This window comes from Micromys minutus (genome assembly GCF_963924665.1).
Source record: "Micromys minutus genome assembly, chromosome: 9".
In the NCBI taxonomy this organism is placed as follows: domain Eukaryota; kingdom Metazoa; phylum Chordata; class Mammalia; order Rodentia; family Muridae; genus Micromys; species Micromys minutus.
The window spans coordinates 26,214,151-26,238,933 of NC_137978.1; the positions used below are offsets into that span (position 1 = coordinate 26,214,151).

Genomic DNA, 24,783 nt, shown 5'->3' on the forward strand with positions numbered 1-24,783 from the left:
GAGAGTTCCAGAACTTTTAGGTTTAATTTTTGAAACCGAGTCGCATGGTTTCCGGGATAGCCTCAAACTTGCTATGTAGCTGAGGATGGCCTTGAACTCCAGTCTCTACCATATAATCTACACTTCTGAACATGAAGGGCTCTCCTGAAGAATTAAGTGTTAATCCAAGCTTGAAGCCTCACATCTATCATCCTAGCTCTTGAGAATCTAAAGTAAGTTCAAACCAGTGTGGTCTGCATAAGAGTTCTGTCTCAAAAATTAAAGGGGGCTGAAGAAATATCTCAGTGGTTAAGAGCACTGGCTGTTCTTGCAGAGGACCCAGGTTCAATTCCCAGCACCCACCTGGTGGCTTATAGCCACCTATAACTACAGTTCCTGGCAATCTGATGCCTTTTTAGGACCTTCACAGTGACTGTCAGACCAGTGTCAAACAGATCTCATACAATAAACATAAGTACATCTGGCTGGCGGTGATGGTACACACCTTTAATCTCAGCACTTGGGAGGCAGAGGAAGGTGGATCTATGTGAGTTCAAGGACAGCCTGGTCTAAGAGCAACTCCAGGACAGGCAGGGATCTTACACAGAGAAACCCTGGAGGAAATGGGGGTGGGGAAGAAAAGCAAAAACTACATTTCATTTGTTGTTATTGGCAATACCGAGAGAGCCCCTCACCCACTCATTTGTCCCCTGTCACACTGCTGTCTCCTAACCTCTAAGCTGAACTTCCTTTGCACACTCTCAAAGCTGGCTTTTTGACTCCTCTATGTTCCCTAAGTCCCTAACTTCTTTCCTCCACTGCCTCTAGAACCCTCTCTGCCTTAGCCCTGCCTTAGCCCTGCCCCTGCTTCAGAGGAGGCAGGCACTTGCACAGGTTCACCCGCCAGGGCTATCAAGTCCCATTCCACCCCAGGCTATCAGCCACCATCTCAGATAAAAGGAAACTCATGTCCCTAGGGCAGATCTAATCTGCTCTTGTCACCAACCCTAGGGATTCCCTGGAGCAGCTCTAGACTGAGGAGTAAAGAGATGGCCAAGTTCCACTGCTTACTTTCACACAGGGATAAAACAAGGCCAGGGTGGACACTCTGGCTTGCTCTAGACCACCATGAAACCCAGGCTGGAATAGGTCCCCCCTTGCACAGGGGTCGGGGCTGTATCCAGTCCTCCACTGCTTCCTGATGTGCTCCAAGTTCATTTGGGAGGTGGCAGATTTTCTGCTTAGCTGATAAGATCTGCCATGGGAGAGGAAAATGAGGGCGAGGAGGAGGGCAGGGTTTCTGAGCTCTCTCCACCCAGGCAGCGGGAGTGGCCAGACCTGAGTTAAATACTCTGCAGGCTCCGGGCCTCCCACCAGATCTCAGCTGCAGGGAGCCCAGGGGACTGTGGCTGTGGGGTCCTGAGGGGAACTCTCTTGAGTGAGCATCACGATGTCCTGCAAGAAGTGCTGCTCCAGCACCCAGGCTAAGTGGATCCTTGCTGGCAGCACCATTGTGACATTGGTCTTGGCCGTTTTGGTGATCCTGGGCCTAACCCTGCATCAGGGCACCCAACCAGGTAGGTCCTCTCTGCTCCAGGCACCGACCTTCTCATCTCTTACCTCACCGAGCTCTGCCTATGTCGCCAACTCTATTCTGCTTTGATACTTCAGCCTACCAAGTGCAGAGCAGAAGGTGCTGTTGACTTAACCTGCTCACCGAATCTTAGCCTTCAGCCGAGACCTCCTGTGCTTTTGGAAGGACATTGCTTCTTGGAGACTTTGTGAGCACTGAGAAGCCTTGTCACTCTTCCTACACACCTGTTGGTCTCTGCAATCTTTCCTTGATAAAAGGCTGTTCCAGCCTTCCAGGAACAGACTCTCCCTAAGCCTGTGCCTCAATCCTGAGTCTATCCTGATTTGGGGGCTCTGCTCTCCACCCTTCCCCTGTCTTCCATCAGCACTGCCCTTAGCACCCCAGGGTTCTCTCCCAGATCCACGCAGGGCTCTGTCTCTAGTGAGCTCTTACCAGTCTCTGTTCTTTGCAGCCGGAAAGCTTTTCCTAAACTCCCATGGTAGCATGCCTCACACAGACCCAGCCCTCCACTGGAGATAACTTTCCTTCCTCAATGAGGACCAGGCAATAGATTCCTTTGTACAAACATTCTTTCTTATGGCTAAGCCTTCACTGTTCTTTCAGTCCAAAATCATCAGTCCAGAATCAGGCCCTGTTCTCTTAAGTGTTCCCTTTCCTGATGATCCAAGGCCAACAAGAAGATCTCCGTGGCCCAGGAAGCCGCCATACAGCTCTCTGTCTTCTGTGTGCTCTCTGTCTGTCTGTCTTTGTGTGTGTCTTTGTCTCTGTCTCTCTCTGTATGTGTATCTGTGTGTGTGTCTGTCTGTCTCTATCTCTGTCTCCCTCTCCCTCTCTCTCTCTCTCTCTCTCTGTGTGTGTGTGTGTGTGTCTGTCTGTCTGTCTCTATCTCTGTCTCTGTCTCTGTGTGTGTGTGTGTGTGTGTATCTGTGTGTGTGTCTGTCTGTCTCTATCTCTGTCTCTGTCTCTGTCTCTCTCTCTCTCTCTCTCTCTCTCTCTCTCTGTGTGTGTGTGTGTGTGTGTGTGTGTGTGTGTGTGTGTGAATGGACAGTGTGTGGGAGTAAGTTTCCTCCCTCCCACCATGTGGGGTTCCCTGATTAAACTCAGGCCTTCTGGAGGTAAGTGCCCTGTGGAGCCATCTCCACAGACCTTGTCTGACTTTTTGAGACAAGAACTCATGTGTATCGCAGACTGGTCCCCAGCCCCCTTTGTATCCAAGGACAGCCTTGAACTTTTTTAAAGATTTATTTACATATTATATGTAAGTATACTGTAGCTGTCTTCAGACACCTTCAGATCTCATTATAGATGGTTGTGAGCCACCATGAGATTGCTGGGAATTGAACTCAGGACCTCTGGAAGAGCCATCTCTCCAGTCCCAACTTTGAACTTCTGATTGCCCTGCCTTACCCACCCTAGTGATGGAATGACAGATGTGCATATGCCACAACAAGCAAAGCATATGAAAGAGCTAAAGCTTACTATGTATGTAGTCCTGGCTGGTCTCAGACTACTGCCAACCCTCTGGCCTTGCGTGGCCTCACAACTGCTGTACCACCAGGCTAGACTCCCTGTACCTTACTACACCAGGGGCTGTGGGTCCTGCTGTCTGTCTACCAACTGAATGCTAGATTCAGGATGATACGGCTGAGCATCCTGAGCTGAGCAAGAGATGACGATTACAACCCCTTGGCATTCGTTCCAGGCTGTAAGAATGGTGCAGTTTGCCGTCCTGATGCTGACATGCTGGACTACATGCTGAGCACAGGCCAGATCAGCCACCGGGATGGCCTCCTGATCACCTGGTACCATGCAGCCAACAGCAAGAAAGACATGGAGGCCGCCCTAAGCAGTAAGTCCAGCCATCCTGCTTGGGGTCAGGGGACAGTTGACACTGTGGTTATGGCAACTCTATGGAGGCTATTTTCATATGCCTGCCAGTCTCCCTGAGGGAACAGGGCTATGGGCTAAGTGCTAACACTAGACTGCATTCACGCCAACAGCCCTCCCTCAGCCTGTCAGGGACTGCTGGCCCTTGCTGAGGAGGACTTTGACCCCCAGGACTAAGAAGCCAGAGATGTTCTGAACTTGACAGCCAGTGTTTCTGAAACAGGCTGTGAAGGACACCTGAGCATCTCCACAGAGTCTGCATCAAAACAATCCCGGTGTCCTTGTCAGTGACAGGCACACACGCCCCTCGCACTGCAAGGAGATCCCCTGGAACCCCTGCAATCTGCTCATGAAAATCACTCATGGGAGCAAACCTGAAGCTCAGAGAAATTAGGTGACTTAGGTTCTGCTGTCAGAGAGAGATGAAGCCAACATAGGCCCCAAGGTCTGTGATCTGAGTCTCTGGGTTGATCACAGGGAAACAATCTCTTTGTGGCTGTTGAAAAGTCATGGAGGACTGGGGTAATGGTCCCTAGCTTACGTTTGCTTCAGGATTTCAGATCCCCCATTCAGCATTGTGGGCGTGGCCTGAGAGTTCCTGGACCACTGTTGTTTAGGACCTCATGAGAACCACCACTCAGGAAAAATTTTCTTGCTGACCTGTAACCCAAGACAGGAAGCTGAGGCAGGAGGATCACCAGTTCCAGGTTGGCATGGGCTACATACTGAGACCGTGTCAGAAAGAAATGGGAGGAGGAGAAAGGAGGGAGACCTGGTTTCAGATAAGTACCCTGGAGTATCATCCAGGGTCACACAGGTCGGAAGTGAAGGTGGCCCGGCCATCAGACTACGGCGTTTGCTCTGGCCATACAGCGGGCTTGACATGTGGCCTCAAAATTCACTAGATGAGTGAGTAAATGACAAGTGGGAAAAGCCAGGCCAGGCCGGGAGAGCCGCAGGCCACCACAACTTCAGCTGTGTCTTCCAGCCGCTGAGCCCTGGTGGCCAGGAATGCAGGAGAGGAAGAAATAGCAAAGCTTTGGCATCAACCATGCCTCTCGAGCTTACCCAGGAGACACTGCGTGACACAGGGAAGAGAAATGTCCCCTATCTGAAACTACAGTGGTACCACTGAGCTCCTACTTCTGTTTCTTACACCTGCCAGCCCCCTCTTTCTCTGAAGAAAAGCATGGACAGCAAATCCTGTTGGCCAAAGATGACACTGTCGTAACCAGGAGCCTGCAGTGTTTAGTTTGTGGGAAACCTGCACAGCTCCGGGAAAATTATCCTTGGGGGTAGGGATGAAAAGACCACTCTGGGATGGTCAATGGTTGCAGGGACAAGAGGGTGACAGTGCCTGTTGCTATACAAGCTACAAAATAGTTCTGATCAGGCCTGGGCCTTTAAACCATAGGGCTACAAGTGCACACTAACTAACTAAAGACTCTTCCTTTTTCTCTGTGCTGAGAATTTCTCACTGGAGAAGGGTGAGCTTCTGCCACACATGCACGCCCGTGCACAAACACACACACACCAGAACAGAAAGCCCTTTACCCTGAGAAAGGAGCCAGGTCAGAGAGAAGTAGGGGGTAAAGCTTGAGGGGATCCCAAGAGAACCCACCACCTAGCTTCACCCCAAGTACTAGAAGGAGCCATCAGGATCCCACCCACCCTCAGCAGTGTCCTGTTGCCAGGCCCCCATTGGGAAGGCCTCTGAGGAAGCTGGCAGAGCTAGGGTAGACTAGACAGCGGGAACCAGGGTGGAGGCAGCGCAGAAAGTTCACATCTATACTGGCTATGATTCTGACCAGGCACGGTGGGTCACACCCGTAATCCCTGCACTGAGAGAAGAAGGATGATGAAGACTTCGGGGGTCATCCTGGATCACGCCTAGCCTGGGCTAAAAGAGACCCTGGGGTGGGATGAGGGAGTACCAGCACAGATTCCAGGCTAGTGGCCTCTCCTCCTGGGCTGGCGGTGAGTCATTTGTCATCCAAACTGGGGCGTGCTTGTATAAGCAAGCAAGGTCATTAGTAGTAATTGTGTTGAGACAGCAGAAGTACACCAGATGGTCCTGGGTTACCCTGGGTACGTGTAAATAATAATTAACACTTAGTGAATGCCTAACTTGGGCTACGTTACTATTTAATTCTCCCAGACGAGGAAAGAAGCACAGAGAGGTCGGGTAATCTGGCTTGTGTCACACAGCTTTCAGGTGTGTGGATTTAGAGTCTGCCCATTTAACCACCATGCTCACCTGGGTCAATGGCGGGTGACCAGAGAGCTTGGTAGCTGCACACTTCCTGCCCTCTGGAGGGCGCCATCCCAAGGATCCAAGCTCCCCTCACTTCCCCGGTCAGCCCCAAGTCCAGCCTCTAGAAAGTCCACAACATTCTGTACTAAAGGAGGGACACTTCCAGGAAGACAGGGCATGTAAGCGGCCATCTCAGGGAGGCCAGTCAGGTTGCGAGCACAGTATCTGTCTTCATCCCCTTCACGGAGCAATGACAGGGTCCCTGCTAAGATGACAGACATAAACCATGACTCCCTTGAAATGATCTTATTTTGGCAATGTTGCAGGTTAATTCCAAGGCCTTAGTATGCTGTTCAGGCACTCCACCAATGAGTTGCATCCTCAGTAAACCCCATTCTTTAGGCTAGCATTGAAGTCAAGTTAGGTTAGACAAGGTTTTTTTGTGTAGCCCTGGCTGTCCTGGAACTCACTGTATATACCAGGCTGGCCTTGAACTCACAAAGAACCACCTGCTTCTGCCTCCCTAGTGCTGGGATCAAAGGCGTGTGCCACCACACCCAGCTTAGCATTGAACTCCCTGCCCCCAGGTTCCAAGTGTGTACCACCCCACCTAGCTTGAACCACACCAATAGCTTCAAGGTATCCCTCTCAAGCCTAGATCTCTATGTCCCAAAACCATGGTCCCTAAGCACTGTATGCCCAAGTAGGCAAAAGTTAAGACATTTATAGAGGCTGAAGAGACGTCTCAGATTAAGAGTACTTGCTGCTCAGAGTAAACCTGGGTTTGATTCCCAACACTCACAAGACGATTCATACTTGTATGTTATACCAGTTCCAGGAGATCCAATGCCTTCTGGTCTCTGGAGGCACTAGGCACACACATGTCACACATGTATACATGTAGACAAAACACTCATACACATAAAATAAAAGTAGATTAAAAACGCCTTTAAAAACATCTTTGGACAGGGTAATGGTGGTGCATGCCTTTAATTCCAGCATTCAGGAGGTTTGAGGCCAGCCTGGTCTATAGAGTGAGTTCCAGGGCAGTGAGGACTACATGGGCAAGCCCTGTCTTGGAGAAAGAGAAAACAACTCTGTGTTTGAGTCACAAAAATAAAGTTCTTTTCATGACATCCATGAGCCTTCAGGGCTCACATTGGGTTTTGAGGTCCTTGGCGGCACTCTGAGGCCTGGGACTTGCACCCTCTCACTAATGGGAACAGTAATTCAACTCCAAAACACAGACTATAATAGTGCAGGGATAGGATGGATGACATACCCCCTCATTCCTGTGATCCTGGCCCTGGGGTGCTGACGGAAAAGATCCGAGTTCTAGGCCAGCCTGGGCCACAAAACAAGGCCATCTCAAAAGCAGAAGATGCTGGACATGAGTTATGTTACGCATAATGCCAGAATTTAGGAGGTAGAGGCCAGCCTGAACCACCCAGTATGTTCCAGGCTACCCAGGGCAATAGAGTAAGACTGTCCCGGGAAACAAACAAAATCAGTGTCAGCAACAGCCTATATTTGACTTCATTCTCCCTCCTAAAAACCTAGCCCCCGAATTTTAAAGAAGCCTGATAAAATTCTCAGGCACAAGAGCTGGGGGGAAGGTTCAGGGTTTAAACGCTCCTGCTGCTTTTGCAGTGGGCTGGGTTCAGTTCCCAGCACCCACATGGCAGCTCAAAGCTGTCTATCATCCCAGTCCCAAGGGATCAGAGGCTCTCTGTGTCTTCCACCTCTCCATTGGCATCAGGTACGTACGTGCACATACATGTAGGAGGTCACTTCAGCACATAAAATTAAAAATTCTCAGAGATACTAGATGGGCTGTCTCGCTTGAGTTTGCTGTGTTAATTTTTAGACAAGATCTCAGCATTTGGCCCGGGCAGAACTTGAACTTACGGGCCTCAGACTTATAGCACAGTCTGCCCTGCCATCTTGAACAAATTACTTGGACACAGGTATAAATCAGCACACCAGTGCTGCCTTTTCTTTGCCCACATTCATCTCTAAAGTGCTCCAGGTGTTAGCCAGCTCCACTACCGTAGAGGGAGAACTCAGGAGAGCTGTGTCCCCTTATGAAGAGATGGTTTCAGCCAAGGCCCCAGAATGGAGGACTAACTGGGGAGCACCTGACAGACGAGGCTCTCAAGCTCCGCTCCAAATTTGAGATTAAAGCCTACAATTTCATGGTTGCATGTTGGCTGGGCACGTTAAAGTTGGTGCCAAAGGCCTGAGTTAACTGTAAGAAGTTAGTAGATAAAAGCAATGTCTTAGTTGCTAGTGAGAACACAGCTGGTAGACAAGTGTAGGCAGGAGCACCAGCCAAAACCACCATTCTGCACAGTAAGTTGGCAGTAGTGGCTTTCAGATGGTCCTGACCTAAGTTCTATTCAGGGGGATAAAACATAATCAATACACTAAGGCAGGTCAGGCCTGGTGCCTCCCACTCAGAAGTCAGGGGAGATCTCTGAATAGGAGGCCAGTCTGGGCTAAATATGAATTCCAGACCAGCCAGAGATTCATTTTATTTAAAAAAAAAAAAAAAAAAAAAAAAAAAAAAAGGTACTGATTGAGAGGCCTCTGTATGGTCATCGGGTAAAAGCAAGTGTCACCAGGCCTGGCGATTCGAGTGTGAGGGAGTGTGAGCTCCAGGACCCGCACAGCTGGAGATCCGACTCTTGCACGTTGTCTTCTGACCGCTACCCATTAGCCGTGGTGAATGAGGACACAGAACAAACAGATAAAATATTTTACAGCTTTGATTGAGTCCTGCCTCTTATAAATAGGTGATGTCATGGTCTTAGAAGCAGATGTCACTGTAGAAGGGTTCAACACAGTCAACGAGACGGAGGTGCCCATTATGGCCCACCCGCCAGCCGTCTACAGTGACAATACCCTGCAGGACTGGCTGGAAGCTGTACTGGCCTCATCTCAGAAGGGTAAGTCATTCCTCTCCCAGCCCGACCGGCCCCCAGACCTCTGTCCTTAAATAGGGATTTCCCTAGGGTGCAATGAAGCCAGAGCCCACCCTGAGCTCCCCACTCCCCAGGTTTCTACCACTCAGGTTTGGGGAGCTATGCGAGGTGGGCAAGAGGAAATGTGCTCTCCAGAACCCATGGGTGAAGCAGGGACATGGAAGCTCGAATAAAGTGCAAAGAGCCAGACAACATCAAAGTGTCCCTCGTGGGTCTGCAGAACTGGATATAATGTGTTCAGAGCCAAACCCTGTTTCCTCCAACTCCCCTTTCCAGTCTGGATCTAGGCCTTGCCCTAAAACCTTATCCTCTTCATCCTCCTCATCTGCCCAACAGCTGTCCCTCCTGGCTATAACTCCAGTTATAGTCACATCATTTCTCATGCAGGCAGTGTCATCTAACTGCCACATACATCTAGGACCCTCCATTTAACCCTTCAAGGCTCCCCTTAGCCTGGCATAGCTTTCAGGATCTCTAACTTGGAAGCCTCGTGTCTCCACAGTTAAGATGGACATTCATTCACACTGGGTCCCTTTGCTATCTAGTCAACCTCTCAGACATTCCTTCCTGGGGGGCTACTGGACTCCTCATGGGCTGTTGTAGTTCAGGGTCCCAGAGTCTGCCTTGCCCAGAAACTGAAGCCCCTTTTTACCCGAGTCTTCCTGCACCAGCCGAGGCCTTCAGCTGGCTTTTGCTCCTGCCTACCTAAGATGAAGAGGGGGCCCTTCTTCTCAATGTTGGCTCTCCCTGCCTCAAACTGCCCAACCACCGTTCCCTGCTCTTTCTACCCAGCAAGCTGACGCCCAGTTCCCCGTTGTTTGCCCCTTTCCTGCAGGCATCAAACTGGACTTCAAGAGTCTCAAGGCTGTAGGCCCCTCCCTGGACCTCCTTCGACAGCTGACTGAGGCTGGCAGAGTTCGGAGACCAGTGTGGATCAATGCTGACATCCTGAAGGGCCCCAATGTGCCCATCTCAATTGAGGTCAATGCTACCCAGTGAGTGCCCACCCTCTCCCCAGCTGAGTCCAGCCCTTTTCCGTAAGCACTGAGCATGGAAAGGCACCTTGGGAGACCTTTGTAGCATTTGCCAGGCCCGCCATGAGACCTCACCTCTGAGCCTTTTCCTTTGTTTTGTGGGTATTTCTGCCTGTGTGCTGCAGCGATAGTGTAGAAGTCAGAGATGAAGGACTTGGTTTTCTCATTTCAGCACGTAGGTCCTGGGGCTTGATCTCAGGTTATCAGTCTCAGTGGCAAGCACTTTTACTTGCTGAGCCTTCTCACCAGCCACCTTTGTATATGCTTGTCCGGGTCCTCTCTTATCTTGGATGCCTGCCCCCTTTGTGTGTGTTTAACAATTTATTTTATGGGCATTTATGGGTTTTGTCTGTGTGTATATCTGTGTGAGGGTGTTGGGTCCCTAGAACTGGAGGTAGAGAGAGCTATAAGCTGCCATGTGGTGCTGGGAATTGAACCTGTGTCCTTGGAAAAATAGCCAGTGCTCTTAACCTGAGTCATCTCTCAGGCCTCATCTCTTTATGTGTTTTTAAGACACGGATTTATGTAGATCTTGCTGGCCTGGAACCCATTGTAAGGATCAGGCTGGCCTCATACTTGCGGGATCCTCTTGCTTTTATCTCCTGGTGCCAGATTTACAGTTATGGGCCACTGTCTCTTGGATTTGTTGTGGTGGTTGTTGGTGGTGGTGGTTTTTGCTGATTGTTTTTGTACCTCTTTTGTGGGAGACAGGATTGAGACAAGTTCTCATGTAGCCCTGCACAGCCTTGAACTGTGCATGTTGTTCCTGCCGGACCTGACCTCCTGATCCTTTCCATCTCTGCTACACCTGAGTTTTCCTCCTTGCTCTACTGAGCCTTTTCCCAATCCCTGCCACTTTTAGAAGTGTCACTAGCATCCCAGGGTCCTGAAGACTCGGCCCCTCGGCCTGATTCAGTTGGACCATTTCTGCCGACTTATGTGATAGCCATTCTTGCTCCATGGTGACCATATTCTGTCTCCCCAGTGACACGCATGGGACTTGGTCTACTAGAAAGTTGTAAAGCGACAGCTCCCTCCCCAGTTCTCCAAAAGACCCAACCCCTGGCAGGCTTGGATGGTTTTTTTCTTCTCCCCATTTTTCAGATGTGAAAATTCAGTGACAGAAGCATTCTATTGACTGGTTATTGTACCCCAGGGAGGGTTTCAAGCATTTTATTTGCAGAAAACAGCAGAACTCTTTAGAGAATGAGGTAGCGGTTAGTCCTATTCATCTTGTTAAGTACAGAAATCTTTGGAAGGTTAAGTAGCCTGTCTAGTCTACAAAATGGCAGAGCAAAGGGTCCCATAGGCCTTTCTTTTCCTCCTAGTTTTGTGCTCTGTAGGCACCTCTATCTGCCCAGCCAATATTTACTATGATTCTCAAAATGAGATATAATTGAAAAATGGTTAGGGCCCAAGACAGATAAGGCTTCTCTCCAAGGGGCACTGATTTATATATCTGGAGGCTGGGCAGTAGGTGACATTACTTTCTTATTGAAAATTTGCATCAGAACAAAATTCAAATTATTCCTTTCGATTTATTGCTTTGAGACAGTTTCACGTAGCCTAGGCTAGCCCTGCATCTGCTATGTAGCTGGGAATGAAGGATGTCCTGATCCTCCTGCCTCCCACCCCCCAAGTGCATCACACTCATCTCCTCACGGGGGGAAAAAAATCAGGAATCTGAAACTTTGGAAGTCATCTGGGAACGTGCAGGTCTGCACACCTTACAAGTCTCACTCAAGCCGCTCTGCCCATGTGGGGATGTTTAAAAGACGCTGCCCTGACAGACGATCATTGTCAGAATCAGAGGCTGACGTGACCTCCAGATGCAGAGTAGAGACCTGAGCCCAGACCTTCCTGACCGCACAGGGTGGTTATATCAGCAGGAGGGTGTGCAAACCAGTCTCCAAGCACAGACTCAGGAGACCTTGGCAAGAGTCTACAAAAAGGGACCAGAGTGGAGTGAGAAGATGGATCTCTGTTCTCTGCAGGTTTCTGGCACTTGTCCAGGAGAAGTACCCAAAGGCCACCATTTCTCCAGGCTTTACCACTCTCTATGTGCCTCAGTTGCCAAACAGCACATACACCCAAGCCATGGTGGAAACAATGCAGGAGCTGGTCGGAGCGCTGCCACAGAAGGTCACCTTCCCAGTGCGGGCTGTCATGACACGGGCTGCTTGGCCCCACTTCAGCTGGCTTCTGAGCCAATCTGAGAGGTAAAACCCCCTCTACTGGTCCCAAACCTATCCTGGGCTCTGACCCAAGATGAACATGGCAAGAGGGGTCCTAGAGATCATCTTGTCTAAGCTCCACTGGCCTAACAACCTCCCGTGCTCTACCTCTGGCTTGTTCTGGCCACAGAAACATCCCAGGGAAGCACATTGTCCTTCCCTCTGAACTCTGTTCTCCGTCATCCTGGCTGGTGGGAAGCTAGGGAACCGGTGTTTCCACTATTCGGTTCTGAGCCCAGGAGTGGAGCCAAGAGTCTTTACCAGCCCCAGTGGGTCCTGAGTCAGCGCTCTGGTCCCAGGTACAGCCTGACACTGTGGCAGGGTGCCTCAGACCCCGTGACAGTAGAAGATCTCCTCTTCATCCGGGACAACAGTGCCGCTCATCAAATCTACTATGACCTCTTTGAACCCGTCTTGTCGCAGTTTAAGCAGCTGGCCTGTAAGAGGGGACCTGGGAGGGGAGGTGTGGGCTGTGTTCTACTCAGGGCAGCCTTGGGTGGGCATGGAGCAAAGAAAGGGTGGTCGAGAAGGGGAATATTCTGGGTGGAACAGGAGACAGGAACTATTCTGAGAATTTGTCTGGGATAATATGTTATCCAAGCTTCCCATATCCACAGAGCAGGAGTCTGGTTGGTAGAGAGGAAAATGGAGGTCCAGAACTACAGGGATTTTGGAGTAGTGCAGTCTGATCACAACCTAGCTGACACACACACTCTCTCTCTCACACACACTCACACACACACACATAGACACACTCACACACAGAGAGACACACACTCTCTCACACACACACACACTCTCTCACACACACATACTCACACACACACTCTCTCACACACACATACTCTCACACACACACACTCTCTCTCACACACACACTCTCTCTCTCACACACACATACTCTCACACACACACACTCTCACACATACACACATAGACACACTCTCACACACAGAGAGACACACACTCTCACACACACACATACTCTCTCACACACACATACTCTCACACACACACACACACATACTCTCTCACACACACACTCTCTCACACACACACTCTCTCTCTCACACACACACTGTCTCACACACACTCTTACACACACATACTCTCTCTCTCACACACACACACTCTCACACACACACTCTTACACACACTCTCTCTCTCACACACACTCTCTCACACACACACTCTCTCTTACTCTTTCTCTCTCTCTCTCTTTCTCTCTCTCTCACACACACATACACACACACACTCTCTCTCTCTCTCTCTCTCTCTCTCACACACACACACACACACACACCCTGGCTTCCACAACACCACTCACCAGCACTAGTGTCATCTTGTGTGCCAGGTGCCACTATGCATATCTCTTGCTCTCTTGACCCTGAGCCTAGGAGCACCTACACTTGAGTCATCCCAAGGGGTCACATCAGATTCCGCTCCTATTAAGGGAGCCATGCCCAGGAAGGGGAGGGAGGGGACAAACTTTGGGGCCCACCATCTCTAGCTCCATTTGGTTTCTGGCCCAGTAGACTCTGCCGAGTGTCAGACCATGAGACGATGACTTCGAGTCTACCCAGGGGGGACCTGACAGCCACAAGGCTTAGGCTGCAGGAGAGCCAGGGTGTGCGCGGGGTAATTTGTAGAGAGTGGTCCCTTCACCTTGGCGACTTTGGGTCCTGCAGTGAACACCACCCGGAAGCGAACCTACTATACAGGTGGCAGCCTGATCCCTGCTCTCCAGCAGCCCAGGGGTGATGGTCTGGAGGTAGAATGGCTGAATCTGGAAGTGAATGGCAGTGAGAGAAGTGCAGTCATTGCTGCCCCTGGTGAGTCTGCCTGCAGCTCTAAAGCTCCTGGCTAACCCACGCACAGGTCTGTCATTTGCTTGGGTGGGTAACTTGATTCTCTGTTGCCATGGCAACATGATTAAGCCTCACACTGGATACAAAGTGGGAGAAGTAATGTCAAGAGCAGGACTCCTGATCTTAGACCAACAGCCTCGAGTCCGCAGTCGCACGGTGACTAGAGGATTGGGTGGTGGTCCAGCTCTGATTCACTAGGAAGGCCAAGAACTGAGGCCAGCAATTTGTTGTGTCTGCCTGAGAGTCACCAGTCACAGCAAACACTTGGAGCCTGGGATGGGGCTGGCATGCTCAAGAATGGCTGGCACCACTTCCTCTTTGTCCCCAGGACATGTCCCCATGTCTACCCCTTCAACAACACTGTCATCCCATGATGACAGGAACTCCAAACACGGTTGCCTCTTCCAGATAAAGAAGGCATGATCCTACTCAACGTCGGCCTCCGGGAACCTGAAGCCGGGAACCCAGTGCTGATCGTGCACACCCCAGGTCCTGTCCTGACACTGGAGTCATGTCTGCTGCACCTAGCTGTTCACCCCAAGCGCTGGGGAATCCACGTGAACATAGTGGAACCCGCAGCTCTCCGGCCTTCCCTGGCCACGTTAGCATACCTCTCCACCCTTGGCCGTCTGCCCTGGCCTGTGTGGGTGGGGGCCACAGTCTCACACGGTAGTTTTGTGGTCCCTGGCCACATAGCTGGCAGAGAGCTGCTCACAGCTGTGGCTGAAGTTTTTCCCCATGTGACCGTGGCACCAGGCTGGCCTGAAGAGATGCTGGGCGGTGGCTATCAGGAGCAGATGGTCACAGACATGCTGGAGCTGTGTAAGGGACTCCGGCAACCCGTGTCCTTCCAGCTGCAGGCTGGGCCACTGGGCCAGAGTCCAGCCAAAAGTGTGGCCAGGCTGCTGGCATTCTCCCCTAGAGCCACTGTCACAGTGTACCACAGCATTGCTGGGAACAGCGATGCAGATGTGTGGGCTGGATTGTGGGCGGCCAGGGCCTTGGACAGGACCCGAGTCTATTACAGGATACCCCAGGAGTACCGGAAAGACTTGCTGGAAGATGTGAACAGGAACCGAGCGTCCAGTAGGACTGGACCATCTAATGTGGAAGGCTTCCCTGGGGAGTCAAGGTGAATGAATGTCTCTGCTTTGCTCCACGCACTGTGTAAGACCTGGGGCAGCATGGGGTGGTGTCTAGAGGGTCTGGAGGCTGGGGGCCAGGTCATTCCGGTTGTCCAACAGGAAACTCTCACAAGCCTTGAAAGTGTTGTAGAATTCCGAGGACAGGCCAGCCACGTTGGTGGTCACATAGTTGAGAAAGCCGGGGGTGGCCTGGTTGTAGTAAGAAACCTGCAGGGCAAGAAGCCACATTTAAGGAAGCATAATGGGAGGTTCAGGGACGTCTGGGAAGGTGAAGAGTCAGCCTTGCTTGCCTTCTGGGGAGACAGCTGGTACAACCTTGCATCTTTGAGATCAGTTAGACAGCCCGAGTAGTAGACCTAGACTCCTTCGATAGGTCCCCCAGATACTCGGTACTTCCACCCTGACTGTCCTATCCCAGCACAATGTAAGGGCATTGTACACCTCCCTGCCGGCCAGGTGGCCCCAGGGGACAGGGACTGACTCTCCAAAACTGATACCTGAATCCACTTTATATCAAAGTGCTGGGGGGGATGGGGTGTCACAGATACATGGTAGACATAAGCCTCGGACTATGTTCTTTGCATAGGTCCTTAGCAAGGCTCAAAGCCAATCTAAGGCTGCAAGGGAAACTGCGTGCCGGGGATGGGGGCTACAGCATTCCTGCCTCCAGCTACTCCTCACCTTTTCAATTAATACTGACTACCCTGCTCAGCTTTAGGCCCTCAGAGCCACATAAAGCCCTCCTAGACAAGAAGAGAGACATGATAAATAAACAATGGCAGAATTTTAGATCAGAGCTGGGCTTTTCTGTAGTGTCCAGAGCTTTCTCTAAAACCCAGCAGCTGCCGCTCTCTGACTGCACTAAATCTCAGCGAAGAGTTCCTTTCAGTCTCTGCTCAGGCTGGGAAAGTTGGGAGGTCATAGGGGGTTTGGAAAGGATCCCAGCCCAACAGTATAGAGTTTGGTTCACCCATAGGTAGAAGGGCAGAGGGGACACCAGGTCTTACCTTAGTCAACTGGTCCCCCTCACGCCACAGACAGAAGCCTGAACAGAGAGTCTCTCCACGTTGATATTCTGGTGTCTCATGGTGCGTGGGCAGTGTGACAGACCTCAGGGCAATGACATAGGGGTCCCTGGAGGAGAGTCAGAGTCAGAAGGAGTCAAAGATCACCCACAAGGATGCCTTGCTCAGGGTCAGCTGTAGGAAGGGCACATCTATATTAGCAGCATCAGGTTCAGGCCCCATGTGTCCCCATGGACCTGTATACCTTGGAGCTTTCATTCTTCTGGTCTTTATCTAGCCTGGCCATACCTGTGTCTCAGGTAACAGCCACAACCTTCCAGAGGACAGGGGGCAAGGGATACCCGTGGAAAAGGTACCCCCATCTGTGGCCACAAAAGCCACAGCCAGCCTTGCTTTCAGGAGCAGTATTTGCCCAGTATGATGAACTCCCACTGGCAGCCTAGAAACAGCCGTGGGTTCTGAGTCCAACCACCAGTGGGCAGGAGAGCTCTGACCGGCATGTTGCTGCTCCTCCCAGGAGAGGGAGATGAGGCCTCCCCACCTCTACTGACCCACTCAGGGAGCAAGCACTCACTCATTGTCACAAGGCTTCCGCCTAGAGGCCAGGATCACAAAGTCTTGGGGCTTGGTGTTGCCACCCAGGGTAGGGCTGATGACATGGTAGATGGCATCGTCTTCGTCCACCTGCTGCACTAGCTCCACACTCCTGTCGGGAGGCTGCGGTCAGGACTCAGGAGCCACAGCAACTCTCTATGGGGAACAGCTCTGCCAGGCTCCTGCAGACTGCTGCCTTCTGAGCAGCCCTGGAGTGGGTCCCTTCTATACACACAGCTCAGCAGCGCCAGAGGAAGGGCAGGGACCCTTCAGGATATGTACATGCATGAATGCAGGCATGTGCTTGTACAGCACCAGAGCAGACACACAGGCACAAACATATACAGAGGTACTCGCTATGGGCAAAGAGACTTTACACAGGAACACAAGCTACATATAGGCATATATGCTCAAACATAAGCATACATGCACAGGTACCCAGACACCGCTGAACCCAAAGATGCACACACCCCTAAGTAGCTGAGTAGTTGTACATACTGTCCCTGCGTTCCCAGTGTGTGCCAGATGCTATACACCTGGGATCACGCCCAGCATCCCTCCACTGCGGCCCTCTGCTGTGGACAATCTTAGCATCCTCACTAAGTAGAGAAGCTGAGGCTGGGAGATAAGCCATTCTGGGCTACAGAGTTCATGAGGAAACAGGGCTGGGGTGTTCAGCCTGACAGGTAACACAGACAACACAAGCCCAGGTACACTCACACTTGTTCAGGTAGGTATACAGCCATTGACATTGGTACCCACAGACACAAGGGCAGTCACATGACACAGCCACACCTTCCCCCACCCCCTTACTGCACAGGGGTTGGCTTGAGAACAGGCTGGCTGTGCAGGCCTAGGGGAGTGTGCTGGGTTCTTCCTATGTCACCCAATCAGCTCTCAGCTCTAGAATACCCTGCTAGCAGGTCCAGGTTACCAATGCACAGCATGTTAGAACAACACAGTTCTCTCCCTTGCCACTGTTTGATCTCTTGCTTTGTGTGCACGGCTGTGTGTATGTGTGAGTGTGCACGTGTGTTTGAGTGCAGTCATTGCATTGTGGGTAGCGGTCTCAGGTATGTCATTGCTATTTGTGTGCCAGACTAACTTCCCCTAGAGGTTCTAGGGAGCCTCCTGTCTCACGGAAGGAACACTGGGATTGCAGACGTGAGCTGCATGCCCAGCTTTACGTGGCTCCTGGGGGGGGGGTAAGATTCAAGTTCTCATGCTTGTGTGCGAGCGTTTTATCTACTAAGCCGTCTCCCCAACACAGCACAGCTGTGGCTGCAAAGAAGGCGTAGGCAGGAAGCCGGGGTATGAATGGCTATGAGCACTCTGCTGAGGACAGACTCAGAAGGAGCAGGCTACTTGTGGGTGACCCGCTGCTGAGTTCCCAGTAGCCTAGGGAAGCACTTGTAATGCAGGCTCCGGCTGAGCCACAGCACTGGCAGGAAAGAAGATGGCTTTGAGGATGCTGAACAAACACACCACTTTAAACATTAACTTTCCCAACCCCACGAGTCTGGCTCAATGGGTAAGGCACTTTGCCACCATGCCTGCTGAGTTCAATCCCTGGGCCCTCAGGTCAGAAACAGCCTGATCAATGTCAAACTATGGAAAGCAGATACAGGGCTTAAACAGAGGCCTCCGGGTCCAATTCCAGGCTCAGTCCCTTCCCTAGGGCTTCAACATAGCCATGACTTTGCCATGTAACACAGAGCTAGGCTCTAGCCACGCAATCTTCCCACTTTGCTCTAGTGCTGGCCCCTCACCGGTAATGCTTGTCCCACTCTGGTCTTCTGCGCAGGTCTGAGAGCAGCTGAAAGACCTGGGCGGCATCCACATTTACCACCATCTCCAAGTGAAAGGACAGAAACTCCTCTTCCAAAATGTACAGGCGGACCTGCGGAGCACAGAGGACAGTCTCACCACAGCCCCAGACTATGCTGCTGGTGGTTAAGAGCACATGGCAGCTTATAGATATCTGTAACTCCAATCTCGGTTATATGACACCCACTTCTAGCTTCCCTGGGTACTAGGCACACCTATGGTGCACAGACATGCAGATAAAACACTATACACATAAGAATAAATAACTTTAAAAACAAAAGAGGTGGTCACTGCGGTAGCAGGTCCCCAGAGTCTGGCTTCATCCAACTGACTAATGTGACAAGTGGGGAGGTGATCTGTCCCACCCCTGCACTGATCTGTGTGTGGAGCCAAAGGAGAAAGTGGGGAGGGAGGAGCTGTGAAAAGCAGTGGGGGCTCAAGGCAGGAGGAAAGAAACCGGGGCTTTCACTCAGCATCCTTGGAGACAGTTGGGTGGCCTCGTGACCTTGCTGAACTGCTTTGGAGATACTGCCTTTGATGCTTGTGAGGAAAAGAAGGGTGGGTTGGTTATACCTCACTCATCTCCACAGACAGCACCCAGTTGTCCTTGGCCATAAGCGTCTTCAGAGAGGACACGTTGTAATAGCTCAAGTAGACCTGAGAAAAACATGCAAATGCTATCTTCTCCAGCCCCAGGAATCCCTGGGTGGAGCTTTGCAGATATGGGGAAAGGGACTGGGCTTTCTGAAAGGGGATCCAGGCTCCCTCAAGTCCACACACAGCCACACCCTCTTGCAAAACAGGGAACACACATGAGTGTGTGTGTGTGTGGACAGCAATCATGGAGCAGGGCAGAGGGGTCTCCATGGCCCTAGACTAGCAACTTTTCTTTCAAAACTCTTCTGGCCAAAGAAAAAGGACCCAGTGGGCTTTGAAACAAAGATTTACCTGGTTGCTAGGGTCCCAGGGAACAGACAGGGCCACTTCTGCCTGCTTACAGGACACAAGGTACTTCCTGAGAAGAGAGAGGGCAGTCTGGGTCTCAGTACGCTGTTTGGCAGACATCATTGCCAGGCCAGTGAGAGCTTAGTAGGGTGGGAGACTCTGCCTGGCAGGACTATGGGCACACTGGCACACTGGCAAACAGAAAACAGCAGCTGAGAACACAGGAGTTCAGGTAAGAAAAGACAGCACTCTAGGAAGTTCACAGGGGACTGACAAGGAAAGGGGACAAGATCAGGTTCCCTGTCACTCATGGTACTCCTCAGTATCCTCTTTGGAATGGAATCCATGCCTTCTCTACATCCAAGGGGCTTTGCAAGAGCTTAGCGTATGGTAAATGTCCCAGAAACGCAGGCATTTATTAATAAATAATGTGTGAGCCTGGATGCATCTACAACATGCTGAATAGTCTACAAGGTGCTTTACCAAGAGCTCAGACAGACCAGTTTACATGTCCTGAGCCATTGGGTCTGTGCTCAAGACCTTTCTGTGTTGTTTTCATTTGTTTTAGTTGAGATGGGTATCTCTATGTAGCCCAGGTTGGCCTTGAACTTGTAGCAATCCTCTACCTCATTCTTCCAAGTGTGGAGATTTAACCCTTTCACGGCCAAGCAAACTACTCAGAGTAAATGGGTGAAAATCACCCAGACTAAGCCAGGACCAACAGTAGATCTCACTCAACTGTGTCCTGAGGACAAGAGATCTACCTTCTGTCCTCGGTGTCCTGGTGTCTAGAAGAGCATAAGATGCCAACGCAGGACTGCAGATGACAGAGGCAAGAGAAATCCTAAAAGTTCAAGACCAGCCTGAACTACTTAGTGAGTTCCAGACCAGCCTAGGCTACAGGGCTATATTGTAAGATCATGACTCAAAATAAAATAAAATTTAAAAGGAGAATGAGAAAAGACAGCCCAGTACTGAGCCCAGGAGGATTCTCTCGGGGCCAGTAGGTAGAGTCCAGCCCTGAAGCACGTCCCTCTCAGTGTCCAGCCCTACTCGCCTGTCCAGGCGGATCTTCTTCCTGGCACTGGCCTCCCGGTATCGCCGTTCACCCTCCTAGGAAGGAAGCAGGGACATGCTGTGGTACAGGTGGGATGACCAGCGGACCCATATCTCTGCCCTGTCCCCTAGGGCCAGAGGGCCTCTCGCAGTCCCTTGGAGAAGCTTAGAGCTTGCTATGGCTTACTGAGAAAACTCCAGGACCCCCCCCCCCAAGCTATACCTTAGCTCTGCATGGAGCCTTTGGTGACCTTGGATACACTGACCCCCCCCCCTCTGTGGGCCTCAGTTTCTTCCAATGTAGAATGAAATGATGATAGAACCTCACTGTGGTGCCCAGGGCCACATTCACTGGGCACCTGCTGGGTCCTCACAAGGGCTCTGCTTAAGACCATACCTGTTTTCTGTTGCACATTTCTTAGCCTAGGACCTTCAAGTCCCAGTTTACACAGGAGAAAACTGAGGCTGGGGAGGGAGTAGTGGATGGTTTCCCCAAGGTCATAGGAGTATGGTATAGGGCCAGAGTCAGAACTCAGAAGGCCAACTTTAGAGCCCACCTCTTCCCATTCCTTTACACTTCACCCCCATTCAAAAATACAAAGACAGCAACTGGCCCATGGCAAGCCAAGACGGTATCTCCACAGACACAGAACCCAGTCATCCTTGTGCCCTTGCCCCTGTCCCTGTAAGGCTGGCTGTCACCACTTCTCGAGGGCTCCAAGGCTGTGCAGCCAGTTGGTTTCCCACAACCACAACCCAGAAGGCAGAAGTCACGGACACACTAGTTACAGATAAAGACCGAAACCTTCAGAGATATGAGTCCAAGAATGTGGCAGGGGTGAGGCCCAACCAGCCTGTGGTGCCCAAACCAGGAGTCTCTGCAAGCATATAGGCTGTTAAGGTCCAGGTACCTCCAACATGAGCCAGCCCCCATGGTATGCATGCTCCAGTCTGGTAGGCGGAGTGGGTACCCAACTTCACAGGAGAATCCCTGGGTGAAACCAGGACAGTCCGATCTGGTTGTACCTCAGTGAGAAAAGCTGGGGATGGGACTGTCACGCATTGAGGAAACTTAGAAATAAACCACTCACCCCAGGCTGGGGACGAATCCAGGGCAGCTTCTGAGGCTGGTCATCTTTGTCCAGGACCACAAAAGTCATGAAAGCGCTGTTGATGTGTCTGCGTTGGGTCTCAGCCTCCTGGCGGTAAGCCTCTACACACACACCCACCTCCATGCTAAGGCCCAATGAAAGAGGAAGTCAGACCTTCCCAAGCCATGTCCTTCCACATCACACACACTTACGCACAAGTACACACACAGGCAGGCAAGTGCACACAGAATGTGTACACACTCTTCTGTAGTTCTTCCAACTGGACCCAAATGGCCAGAACTATATCTGTCCTCTTAAGTAATCTCACAGAGGAGATGGACTGCCCAGCCAGGCTTCCAGCTAACAGCCCAGAAAGTCAACGAAGCAAAAAAGCAAAGACACCCAAAAGTCTTCATACGGTAAGGCAAGATGGCTCAGCAGGAAAGGCACTTGCTGCCAAGTCTGACAACCTGAGTTTGATCCCAGAGACCTACCATAAAGGTAGATAGCACACTCTGGCACACCAACCCCCAACACACACACACACACACATACACACACACATATACACACACACACACATATACACACACACACGCACACACACACACACACACGCACACATACACACATGCACGCGCACACACACACACACACACGCACACATACCACATATACAGTAAATACATATAAATGTAATTTTTTTAATTAGATCATCGGAATTACAAAGGAAACCAGGCTCACTGGCGTGTGCTAGTAATCTCAGCACTAGGGATGCTGAGACAGGGGTATTGACATGAGCTGAAGCCCAACCTGAATAACAGAGTAAAATTCCATCTCAAAACTCAAAGTAAAAATAATAATGGTAATAATAGAAGCTGAGAAGATTGCTCAACTTGTAGAGTGCAAGTAGAAAGACCCAAGTTCAAGCCCCAACACCATCTAAAAGCTGAGTGTGGTAATGCACATTTATAGTCCCAGCTCTGGGGACATGGAGAAAGGAGCATCCTTGGGGCTTGCTGGCAGCCAACCTAACCATGGCAAGCTACAGGCTGATGAGGGAACTCTGCCACAAAGTAAAGTGGAAAGTGCCTGAGAAGGTTATCTTCCAGCTTTCAATACCACCTACACACACATGAACACCTACACACACATGAACACACACACACACTTGAACACCTACACATACATGAACACCTACACACACATGAACACCTACACACACATGATCACCTACACACACATGAACACCTACACACACATGAACACACACACACACTTGAACACCTACACATACACGAACACCTACACAAACACCCACATATATACATGGACATTTTATTGTTGTTTTGTTTTTTGAGACAGGGTCTCACTATGTAGCCCTAGCTGCCCTGGAACTTGACCACGCTAGCCTTGAACTCACAGAGATCCTGCTGCCTCAGCCTCTGGAGTGATGAGATTAAAGGTGGGAGCCACCACGCCAGGTTTACACATATTTGTTTTGGAGACAGAGGTTCTCTGTGCCCCTAGGTATCTAGGACTCTCTCTCTGCAGACCAGGCTGGCCTCAAATGCAGAGATCTGCCTGCTTCTGCCTCCAGAGTGCTGGGGTTAAAGGTGTGGGCCACCCCAGGCACACATGCAATTTTTAAAAATAGAAAACCTAATAAAAGATAGAAAGGGGGCCGAGGATATAGTAGAGCATTTGTCCAACATAGGCAAAGCCAGGAAATCCTACAGCTAGAAGATGTGGGCCGTAGAGAAACTGCCAAGTCTCAGAAGGAGGCCATCCTGGGAAGGTCCTGAAGCAGCAGCCATGGCCAGAAGCTCCGCAGCACAGACACTGACCCTCTCTGGCTTTCTTCTAGTAACACCTCAGCCAATCCTCACAGCTGTGAGGTGGCTATGTGAGCGTTTTATATGTTAAAGAACGGATGCTCAGAGACATTAAGCAACTTGCTCAAAGACACACACACACAGCCTGTGAGAATGGAAGCTGAACTTGAACCCAGGCCACCCAGCTCCGGATTGCCTTTCATCATAAACAGGCATACTAAGTTCTCAGATATAGCCCTTAGCTAAAGCAAGCTGTGGTGAGACTAGACCCCAGAACTCACTCCAAGGTGAGACGGCAGAATACCTGTTTTAGGAAAGGTAGGAAAGGACCTGAGAAACAGAAGCAGAGGCCCTGTGACCTCTGCAACCCCAGAGCTCAGTCCTCCAGCCAAGCAGAAGAGGGAGGAAGCACACAGGTACAGGACGGCTTCCCAGTGAGTGGGAGGCACGGCACCCACAGAAGACTTATGGAAGACCCCAGTCCCACCACTGGACAACAGATGGGAGTCATAGAACATTCAGAAGAGGAAACGTTAGCTAAACTTGGGCTTTTACATGGTTGTTTACATCTGCCCAGTAATTCAGACCTCATCAGCCGGGGAAAGGATTGGCAGGTCTACGTCAGGTGATTTCTAAAATCAGGAGGAACTCTCAACCCTCGGTGGCCCAGGCCCATCCGTCCTGATACCTCACCTGTGTTTGAAGGCGTTATTCACGATGGCCTTGAGCACCAGACGGTCCCCCACCTGAGATGGGCCTCGGAAATGGAACATCTCGATGGCCTTGAGTGTTGGGTGGGCATGACAGAGCCGGCTACACGGAAGAGCGAGGAGACGGAAGAAATGGCTGGTACCGCATTAAGGTGGTTGGGCCAGCTTTCTCTGGTCCTCTGGCCCAGCCCTGGGACAATTCTACTCAATGCAGAACAATAAGCTATTTCCAGCTTAGAGTGCTGAAGCCACTGTGCATGGCTAGGGAGGAGCTGAATTTGAAGCCAGAAGAAAGCAAGCATAGGACTGGAGAAATAGCTCAGCGGTTAAGAGCACTGACTACTCTTCCAGAGGTCCTGAGTTAAATTCCCAATAACCACATGGTGGCTCACAACCATCTGTACTGGGATCTGATGCCCTCTTCTGGTGTGTCTGAAGACAGCAACAGTGTACTCACATATATGAGGCCAGAAAAAAGCAAGCATAGAGTATAATGTAAAGCAGACCCCTTCCCTTCCCTCACTTGGCATTTTTGTCTTGGTTATCTGTGTGCCCTGATACCTTGAAACCCATCCCTCCTGATGAGGTCTTCCTCCACTAGGAAGCCTTCCCTGATCATCCAGGCCCTGGACCTCCTCAGGTCTCCTCACACTTAGAGGCCAGGTTATGCAAAGGTTATTGCTTGGACACTACCTTCAGCTTAACCTTAGAGGACAGGTAG

The 24,783-nt window shown here is 50.9% G+C and overlaps 2 protein-coding genes across 2 annotated transcripts in view; one reads left to right on the forward strand and one right to left on the reverse strand.

Moving 5' to 3' along the window:
* Positions 1 to 1,429: 1,429 nt before the first annotated feature.
* FAM151A (family with sequence similarity 151 member A) lies at positions 1,430 to 14,970 on the forward strand (the record flags this gene model as incomplete). Its single annotated transcript, XM_080921751.1, has 8 exons — positions 1,430 to 1,556; positions 3,276 to 3,422; positions 8,510 to 8,662; positions 9,534 to 9,693; positions 11,727 to 11,951; positions 12,266 to 12,405; positions 13,655 to 13,798; positions 14,243 to 14,970. The coding sequence occupies 8 exons, from the start codon at positions 1,430 to 1,432 to the stop codon at positions 14,968 to 14,970; spliced, it is 1,824 nt and encodes a 607-aa protein (XP_080777877.1).
* Positions 14,886 to 24,783, reverse strand: part of ACOT11 (acyl-CoA thioesterase 11) — a 45,616-nt gene continuing 35,718 nt past the window's right edge. The window contains exons 8-16 of the mRNA XM_080921750.1: positions 24,046 to 24,165; positions 21,518 to 21,662; positions 20,428 to 20,483; positions 19,374 to 19,440; positions 18,999 to 19,082; positions 18,368 to 18,498; positions 16,579 to 16,710; positions 15,987 to 16,113; positions 14,886 to 15,186 (exon numbers count right to left, since the gene is read on the reverse strand). Coding sequence (XP_080777876.1) covers positions 15,031 to 15,186; positions 15,987 to 16,113; positions 16,579 to 16,710; positions 18,368 to 18,498; positions 18,999 to 19,082; positions 19,374 to 19,440; positions 20,428 to 20,483; positions 21,518 to 21,662; positions 24,046 to 24,165 — 1,018 coding nt within the window. The 3' untranslated portion in view covers positions 14,886 to 15,030. The remainder of the gene's footprint in view (positions 15,187 to 15,986; positions 16,114 to 16,578; positions 16,711 to 18,367; positions 18,499 to 18,998; positions 19,083 to 19,373; positions 19,441 to 20,427; positions 20,484 to 21,517; positions 21,663 to 24,045; positions 24,166 to 24,783) is intronic.